This window comes from Phodopus roborovskii, unplaced genomic scaffold (assembly GCF_943737965.1).
Source record: "Phodopus roborovskii unplaced genomic scaffold, PHOROB, whole genome shotgun sequence".
Lineage (NCBI taxonomy): Eukaryota > Metazoa > Chordata > Mammalia > Rodentia > Cricetidae > Phodopus > Phodopus roborovskii.
The window spans coordinates 51,993,056-52,002,685 of record NW_026126517.1 but is presented as its reverse complement, the minus strand read 5'-3'; the positions used below and the strand labels follow the sequence as shown (position 1 = coordinate 52,002,685).

The following is a 9,630-nucleotide window of genomic DNA, read 5'->3' as shown; positions in this document are numbered from 1 at the left end:
TAGCCCAGGTTTATTACTAGCTAATTCTTACATTTTCAATTAACCCGTATTTTTATTTATGCTTTGCCATGTGGCTTGGTACCCTTCCCTAGTATGGCATGTCCATCTTGCTTCTCCCTGCATCTGCTCACTACTCCTCTGACTCTATCCTTCTTCCCAGCATTCTGTGTTTGGTTCTCCCCCTAACCTTATCCTGTCCTGCTATTGGCCAGTCAGCTTCTTAATTAAACAAAACATGGTGACACATATTCACACAGTGGAAAGGAATATTCTGCAATAGATTCATATGTATTAATGGCTTTATATATTGATTCTAGATAAACTTTAACATAAATGATTGTAAATAAAGCTAAATTTTCTTCAGTTGGGTTTATGGTTTGAATTTATTCAATAATATGAATGTATAATTTCATCTAACATTTTTAGTTCATACAGATACTTCAGTAATCTAGAACAAACTTGCGGGAGTTGAGATGAACCTTGCCATTAGTTTTAAATCTACTTTTGTACACGAGACAGACAGGTTACTGTGTTCTAGATTACAAAGCACAAGTGTTCATAGCCTTTCCATTTTAGTGACGCATTGCATTCATGAGAGCTGTACAATAAAGGGCAGGTGGAACATACCGGATTCTTTCTACGCTTTCTCATGTTGTCTTCCTTGGTTTTCCTTGGTTAACTATACAATGTTTACCTTAGTACTTCTAACTCTGAGTTCAAACTTTATTGCACTCCCCTAAACTTGCATTTCCATAAGCTGTCTTACTTTTTTGGTTTATAGATCTTCAAATGTATTACTGCATCTCAGAGCTTTAAGGTGGAAGTGCCCACAGGGCTTGCCTTTTCTTGTCTTTTCTTTCTGTCTGCATGTCTCTATAGGGATCCTTACTAGTATGCACCTGTTCATTTAGATGTCTGTGCTTTTCCTTACCCCAGCTTTCTTTATCAGTACTCCCTCCCTGCTTGAAAACCACCTCCAGACTATATACATTTCTTCACTTGGTCTTCATCAAAATGCTCTGTGCACCACAACAAAAGATAAAGCCTTGGGACCTCTAAAACATAAAGTCCAATTTCAACATTCATATTTTTCTGTATTTTTTAATTGAAAATTCATACAATGTATTTGGACCATGGTTTTCCTTCCAACTCAAAGCCTTTTCTCTTTAGGAAACACACACACACACAGTGGGAGGAACAGCATGAAAAGTACAAGAAAAACACACACACATATACAAAACATACAAACACAAAACCAAACATTATAAAATACAAGCCAATGACAAGATTTTTTAGAAATCAAAAAACAAAACAAAAGACCAAATGTCTATAGAAATCACCAAGTTCTTTTTTCATTGGCCTTCCACAATTGGACATGGGGACTACCCTTAGGTGTGGTTTATATACCCAGTAAGATGCCATTGGAAAAAACTAAGCTTTCCCTTTCCAAACAGTTGTCAGTTGGAGATAACATCTTGGTTAGAGATGGATGACCATGGCCATATCCCACCTCTCAGTGCTGGGACCCCGTCTGTCTTGAACATGTGCAGGCCTTGTGTGTACTGTCATAGTCTGTAAGGACTAAGGTATTTTTCCGCCTGCCACTGGTCTTGTCCCACCACCGCGCCAACCCCAATTAACACACCGAGACTCTGTATTTGATATAATGTTGTTGGCCAGATACTAGTTTCTTATCGGCTAGTTCTGTCTTAATTATTAACCCATTTCTATATATTTCCACGTGGTCTTACCAGGGAGAGGTGGCTGGCGGTTCTGCTTTCTCCAGACTCTCCATCTTGACTCCTTCTTCCTCCTTCCTCTTTCCTCCTTGCCTCCTAGTCCCTCCTATCTAGCTTTCCTATTGGCCAACAGTGCTTTATTCATTAACCAATATGAGAAACATATTTACAGAATGACATCTGCCATCAGTAGTCTCTGTGCATTAATGTATATGTCAGTCCTCTTGTCTGGAAGACACTGTTTGTTGGTGACTTCCACCCACTTTGGCTCTTAAAATCTTTCTGCCTCCTGTTCTGTAAAGTTCCCTGAGCCCAGAGGAAAGGGATTAAATGGAGACATGCATCTTTGAACTGGGTGTTCCAAGGTCTCTGCTTCTCTGCACGTAATCTAGCTGTAGGTCTCTGTATTACTTACTTTCCATCTACTGCAGGAGGAAGCATCTATGATGATGGCTGAGTGAGGTTTTCCAGAACAACTGTGGAATCTATTCCTCTGACTTATTATATAGCCTTTGTATTAAAAGAATTTATATGTTGAATTTCTATTTTTTTACTATAAATAACACTTCAAATTTGATATCAATGGTATTTATATTTTTTGATGCATATACTTGAAGGATATGTTTTCCTACACTAGCAGTGAATCCTAGCAATCAGTTCAGCTTTTATACCACATTGAAACTTATTTTTACCAACTCATTATTTCCATGTTAAAAGAAAACATGCTTCCTAGCTGTTTTAATCATGATTAATAAAGTACTCTTTAGTTTTTTCATTTAGAGCCACACCTAATTAATTTTATACTGTAATGAACCTTTCAAAATGTTCAGAAAAACTCTTCAGAATGGATTCCTAAGTCTGTAACTAAACACAGGTGCTCTTTTGTTTCAGTATGCATTTGGGGAAATGATGTTACTTTGTTGTTCTCTGCTAGAATTTGTAGCTGTTGCCTTTGAAATTATTCCTTGTAAACAGCTCTTGTGATAAACCAGTATTGTTAGAGTCCGTCTGGAGTGTAGCTGGTCCCAAAGAAGGATATCAAGCATGTTATTATCCCAAGTCGTGCTTTAATATCCAGACCCATTTCACATGGCTTTTGCACTTGCCCATAGTGGCCTCCCACTTGGCATTCATATTAACTGTTAGATTAACCACCTAGCATTTCATTTTCCAGCTTAGTTCATAGTACAGTTTTGTTCCATTATGACAAGCCTTCAATGTGAAGGCTAAAATTATAGCTTTCCTTTGTGGTCATCACCCTTTTAACCTCTGTGGCTTCCCAGTGTACACATAGTCCAGCAATTAATTTTGAACAATTGTAAAATTTTCATATGCATAATAAAAATAAGAAATGAATGATGCTTTTAAAGGATCTTATGCACTTTGCCTTCCTAAGGGGTAACAGGCATCTAAAAATCATGTGTTATAGAGATTCAAAAGTTAAATTTTAAGAGTTAAGGAAGACTGAACCTAGAATCAGAATTTTTTTTCATGAGCAAGTAATTATCTACCACTTTTTACAATTAAATGATAAATGGGACTTCTCATTCAACCACCAGGTGCTTCTTTTTGCATGGAGAGACCAAATGAAGACTGCAACTCAGTAAACCTTAGGAAATTATAGTTTAAACATGCATTTATTATATCATGGGGAAACAACCTTATTTCTTAGTTAAGTGCTATTTACAAAAAAAAAAAAAAAGAAAGAAAGAAAAGAAAAGAAAAGAAAAAAAATGTTAGTGAATATTGAAAAAAACAAGTTATTAGTGTGTTTTGTTTATTTTATTTATTTTTGTTGCTGTCACAAAATATCTGAACTACAGCAATGCATAAATAAATGTCTTTAGCTCACAATTCTGAAGAACCAAGAGTTTGGTTTCCCATTAGGGTCCTCAAGCCATGTCAGCTCTCAGGAAAAATATGAAAAGGGTTAGGGGATTAGAGGGTGTGATTAGAGTAGGTTGAACTGCTTTATAGCAACCCATTCTTATGGTAAAGAACTGAATTTCACAGAAACTAACTTTACCCCCGACCCTAACCTCTCTCATCATCAACTCAGTCTCTAGAGAAAGTTTACTAATTTTTTTCTTTCTTTAATTTGTTTGGTTTTTCAAGGCAACGTTTCTCTGAGTAATGCTAGCTATCCTGGAACTCACTCTGTGGCCTAGGTTGTCCTTGAACTCAGAGCTCTGACTACCTCTGCCTCCTGAGTGCTGGGTTTAAAGGTGTTTGATGACACTGATACTACCATCACATGAGAAATCTACTCTTGGTAATGTTCCTGTAACCTAGTCAATCAAGACAGGCCCATCTCTTAAAGGTCCTAACACCCTTCATAACTGCCATATTAAAGACCAAGCTTTCAACACTTGAAACTTGGAAGTGGGGGAAAAAACATTCAAAACACAGAGGATGTAAAAAGAGAGTAATGTGGAAACTTTTCAACTTCACACCATTGTGATTGTGTACTGTGTACTTCTTTATTGTGAGTTCATTCTGTGCTTTGCAGCAAGTGGAGAAGGATCCTTGATCTCTCTTCCCACTAGATGCCAGTAGCATCCCTTCCTGCATGTGGTTGTATTTAAAAGCTCTTCTAGATATTGTGCAAGATTTTGTTAAATACTGAACTTGAATGAAATGTGATCAAGAAAAAACTGATACCTACAATAATTGAGAAATGTATTAACATTTGCCATGTGTTCCTTGACCATGGCAACATAGCAAGGCAATTTTAATTAAATTATAAAAGAAACAAATTTTATTTCTCTGATATAGCCCTCATTTTGATAGTTGGGCTGAGATGGTTCCTAGTTATACCCCTTGTAGAAGGACTATCTGTAGTGATCCATCCTAATAGCATCTGAGACAGACTCCCTTCTATAGAGCTTAGATGCTGAATCATAAAGCAAGGGCCCGGGATAGCTCTGGTGGACTAGTGTTGGGTTAAGACATTATTCAAGCCAAAGAATCTCCAGGAAGCAGTGAAAAGCATGCCTTGCTTTATTCCTCACCTCTGTCCTCAAGCTGAGGATTGGACCCTTGCACATATTACTGGGTTGCATCTCCAGCACCTGCTTCTTTGAAATGGTCTAATTATGCCACCTCCTTTGACTTTAGATTCATGATCTTCTTGCCATCACCTGTTGAGCTCTAGAAATGCAGACCTAAATAAGCATGGCTAGTCTGTTGTTTTAATTCATGAGTAATATGGTATGCTTTGTAGCCAGAGTTTCTCTGAACAGTTCTGAGCCCAGGTTTGGGGACAGGTTTGCTCCAGTAAAATGAGGAAGTTAGGCATTCTCTCTCTCTCTCTCTCTCTCTCTCTCTCTCTCTCTCTCTCTCTCTCTCTCTCTCTCTCTCTCTCTCTCTCTCTCCTCACAGTGAAAAGTCTCTGCAGATGATGGATCTTCTGAGCCTTGTTCATCAGCAGACTACAGACTCTATTGCCTGTGCCCTCACAACTCCCCTGTGTGTTTGGCCGTCAGTCTTGAGTGAGTGTTGTGAGGAAGGGTAATGGCTTCCAAGTTTTCCCCTTGCAGATGGAATTTGAATTGGACTGGGAGGAAGACTGAAAAAGACCAGTTAAGTGTAGAATGTTAAAGTAGGTCACAAGCACCGCCAAAGCCTCTTTGGTCAAATCAACTTTGTAGTTGAGGATACAGCTGAGCTGTGAGCCCCACAATGGTATCAGGACTTTAAACAGCTGATAAGCTCCTAATCTGAAGGAGATGAAGGCCAGTGTCTCTTTCCAGGAAGCAGAAAGCCAAGAGTCGGATGTGGGGCATCCAGCTACAGCAGGACTGTTTTACCCTTAGTTTGGCACAGCTGCAGAAGTCTTGATTGCTTCACCTGGCTCAGTCTTTCTTATCTGCTTGGCTCTGTCTCTCACTCCAAGAAGAAACCTGTTTTCCCACATACCAAGTTTTCTTCCCTGAATCCTGAATACCCTCTTCATTTCCTCTTTGTTCTTTTGACTGTGTTTTTGGCCTTGTCTGGAATGACAGTATCTTCTGCTGCAGGAGCAGGTTCCTTTTTGTAGTGCTAGCTTCATCTGTAGTATGCCTCCTGCTCAGGTTTGCCCATAGCTCATTCATTATGTACCGATCTGAACTTGCTTTTATTCTTAAGCCAGTGACTATGATATTATTAATTAATTAGCATGAATACTGACTCATTTTTTTTCCTGCATAAGTCATGGCTTGTGGCTTAGTTTAGAATAATGGCTAATAGTTTTGAATGTATGTGTTTCTATGTACTTCACCTAAATGGTGAATTCCTGGAAGACACATTTTTGTGCTTTTTATATTTCATCAAGCATATTAATATATCTGTATTAATGGCTAGCCAGGCATTAATCATATTCCAATACTATTTTATTATCAAAACAGATGTGGCTTGTAGGAATTCCTGCCTCATCAAAGGCACTCTGCCTTCAGGTTTAAGTTGAGTACATGTTCTGTAACACCAGAAAAGTCAGGTCTATTATGTCACACGAGGCACTCTCATTTGGAATGCCTTGAATTTGTAAGAGATCCATTTAACTGACAGTGATAGATATTGAATTGTGGCTCTATTAACATCATTTTGGACATGAAGTGTGTCATCTTGCTTCAAATGGTACCTAATGTGAATGCTGTCTGTCAAAGTGACTTATGGCATATATCACAAGTATCTGCACGTAGAATTCTAACTGACCTTGATTTTATTTATTTATTTATTTATTTATTTATTTATTTATTTATTTATTTTTATCACACTCTTAGGTACCTCTTGCCTCTGCACAGATGAATATTTGAAAGTACCTTCATCAAACATCTGCAACCATGGAGACCTCATCAATGCTTTCATCACTGAATGATGAGTGCAAATCTGACAACTACATCGAGCCGCACTACAAGGAGTGGTACCGTGTGGCTATTGATGCTCTGATTGAACATGGCTTAGAAGCCTACCAAGAATTCCTTGCTAAGGAGCGAGTGTCTGACTTTCTAGCTGAGGAAGAAATTAATTATATTTTGAAAAATGTCCAGAAGTTTGCACAAAATACAGAGCGTGGTTCTGATAATTCCTGTGATGATGCCTCATCTTCTGGGACTTATTGGCCCATGCAGTCTGACGTGGAAGCTCCAAATCTTGATTTAGGCTGGCCATATGTGATGCCTGGACTCTTAGGGAGTACCCATATAGATCTCCTCTTTCATCCACCAAGAGCACATCTACTTACAATAAAGGAAACTATCCGGAAGATGATGAAAGAGGCAAGAAAGGTAGTAGTATGTCTATTTTTAAATGAAAAAAATATAAAATGTGGAGAAGTGCAATGCTGTAATATGATGGGCACGTGTTAATTTAAAAATCACTGGGTATGGTTAATGCCTGTTATTTTCTCAAATTATACATACATACAATCACACACAGACATATATACATACTACATATATATATATGCATGCATACACACATGCATATATATGTATATATATATACATTCACACACACATATATATGTATATACATATATACATATATATATATATGAAGTTCACACACTTCTCATCTCTTTAAGATTTATTTGTGTGTGTGTGTGTGTGTGTGTGTGTGTGTGTGTGTGTGTGTGTGCGCGCCAATGAATGTAGGTGCTCGTAAAGACCAAGGAAGGTATCATCTACTGAAACTAAAGTGACAGACTGTTGAGGACTTCTCAGAAAGGGTACTAAGAACTGAACTTGGGTCCTCTGAAAGAATAGCAAATGTTTTTAATTATTCAGCCATCTCCCCTGCCCCTATATCCCCCATATGTTATGTGTATCTGAGACAGTAGTAATAGGTCTCCACTAAAGGAGCTATCATGAGAAATTATTTTCTTTCATATTGGACCTAAGAAGCCTTCAGCCCTTGGAAATGAAGGTACATGAACTGAAATAAGATGATTTTTGACATATTCGTATGTTTAAAGCACTTCAAGTCTTCTTACTCTTTAGAATATATATATAAAATAAATGTATATATATGAAATTGTATATGTAATATATGTGCACACACACGTGTGTATGTGTGTGTGTGTATATATATATATATATATATATATATATATATATATATATATAATCTTTGTTTGACATAGGACTAAAAACAAATTCCTGTTCTCAGAATGGTTCATTATATTATTATATAAACTAGAGTTCTACTTAACTATTTTCTGAATTACACATTAATGTATAATGTAAAAATCAATGTTTTTCAAGCAAAGTTCTGAAGCACTTAGCAGTTTGAGACCTTGTACTCTTTGTCGAGTACTTACATTGCCTTGTAAATCTTATAAAACTTATTTTAGAGTTCAAATAAAACTTCAGAAATATCCTTTTAATCAATGAAAATTATTACAAGTTTTTTTGCATCTCTCCTTTGTTTGTTTAAATGTGATGATCACCATGGAAGATATTTTTAAGATTATTATAACATTTCTCAAGTTTGAAAGATTCGGGCCAGTCTGGGCATGGTGGCACGTGTCTGTAATCTTAGTACTCAAGAGAGAGTCAACAATGGCCATCTTTGGGGGCATTCTGATATCTGTAGTGAATTCTGGACCAGACAAATTTAGTTAAACACTGACTCAAGTTTAAAAAAAAAGCAAACAAAAAATGAACAAAAATATGATTTTTATTTATAAAGTATCTATTAGGTCCATCCGTATAATAAAGAAATTTAGGACATTGAAAGGCCTGAGGAAACACACAAACATGTCCTCTTTTTTTTTTTTTTTTTTTTTTTTTTCTATGTTGACATGACACAACAGTGCTTGAAAAAAATAGTTTGATGAAATATAAAAAAATAAGGACCTCAGTTCTCAGTGACATTACAGTTTTCAAGACAGATAACTAATATTCAAAAGTCACACCAGGGAGACTCAGTGTTCTTAAACTAGTTTTGGACATAGGTTTTGTGAAAGTAAGGCAACCCTAACCATTTGAATTCAGATAACCTCACTTCTTAAGGGTGCTGATTCCATTAGCATTACTATGTCTACAAAAAATGCTTACCTGTTTTAATTATTAAACATTAGCTATCATATGAGGACATAATAGTGGACCAAGCCACAATTCAATATCACTGCCAGTCAAACTTTCTGAACTGATATATTTTAAAAACTATCCCTTCTTTGGTGCTGGTCACAAATGATACAATTACATTTTATAAATAAAGTGAGAATTAAAAATCATAATAACAAGTGTCACTTACCAATTGTTGTTTGCTTCTATCAGGGTATATGATTTACCTTGAGTCACATTATTAAAGGTGAACTGGTGACTGCATAGGAGTAGTTGCATACAAACTGATTCCCCTCCCCCAAGCTGTGAAACCATAAACATAATGCAAGTAATAACATACATTTTTTGGCCAGCCCACCCATTGAAGCTGAGCAGTACTCATGACCTGCTCATATATAATTTTTACTAATGTAGCTCTGTGTATTTAATGAGCCTCTGCAATTATATCTTTATCTGGAAACTCCTACTTGAATTGGGACTTCCAGAGGAACTGAAAGCCCATAATATATAAAACAGGGTTATATTCTACTTCTTGTCTGTACAATCAAAATGGCATAAAATTTAAAAAAAAATAAAAGCATTTCATCATATTATAGACATGCTGGATTAAGGAAAATTATTTGATATTATAAATTGAATATATTGCAGTTGAGTATAAATCATGGAAGATAATAATTGTTGGTTCAGGAGATCAAATATTGTCATCTCTGTTCAGATGCAGTGATTATCAGCCTCTAGTTGGCTCCCTGCATAAAGAGTATTGCATCAGAAGTACTTTATCTCAAGGACTTTACACATCCCTTCAGAAACCACTCTATTTGCAGATTTTGAAAGGATACAAT

At 36.5% G+C, this 9,630-nt stretch overlaps 1 protein-coding gene across 1 annotated transcript in view; it reads left to right on the top strand.

Annotated features, from left to right (window-relative positions):
- The first annotated feature begins 6,506 nt into the window (after positions 1 to 6,506).
- The window catches only part of Fam83b (family with sequence similarity 83 member B), a 40,546-nt gene continuing 37,422 nt past the window's right edge, over positions 6,507 to 9,630 (top strand). Inside the window, exon 1 of the mRNA XM_051197970.1 lies at positions 6,507 to 7,006. Coding sequence (XP_051053927.1) covers positions 6,563 to 7,006 — 444 coding nt within the window. The 5' untranslated portion in view covers positions 6,507 to 6,562. The remainder of the gene's footprint in view (positions 7,007 to 9,630) is intronic.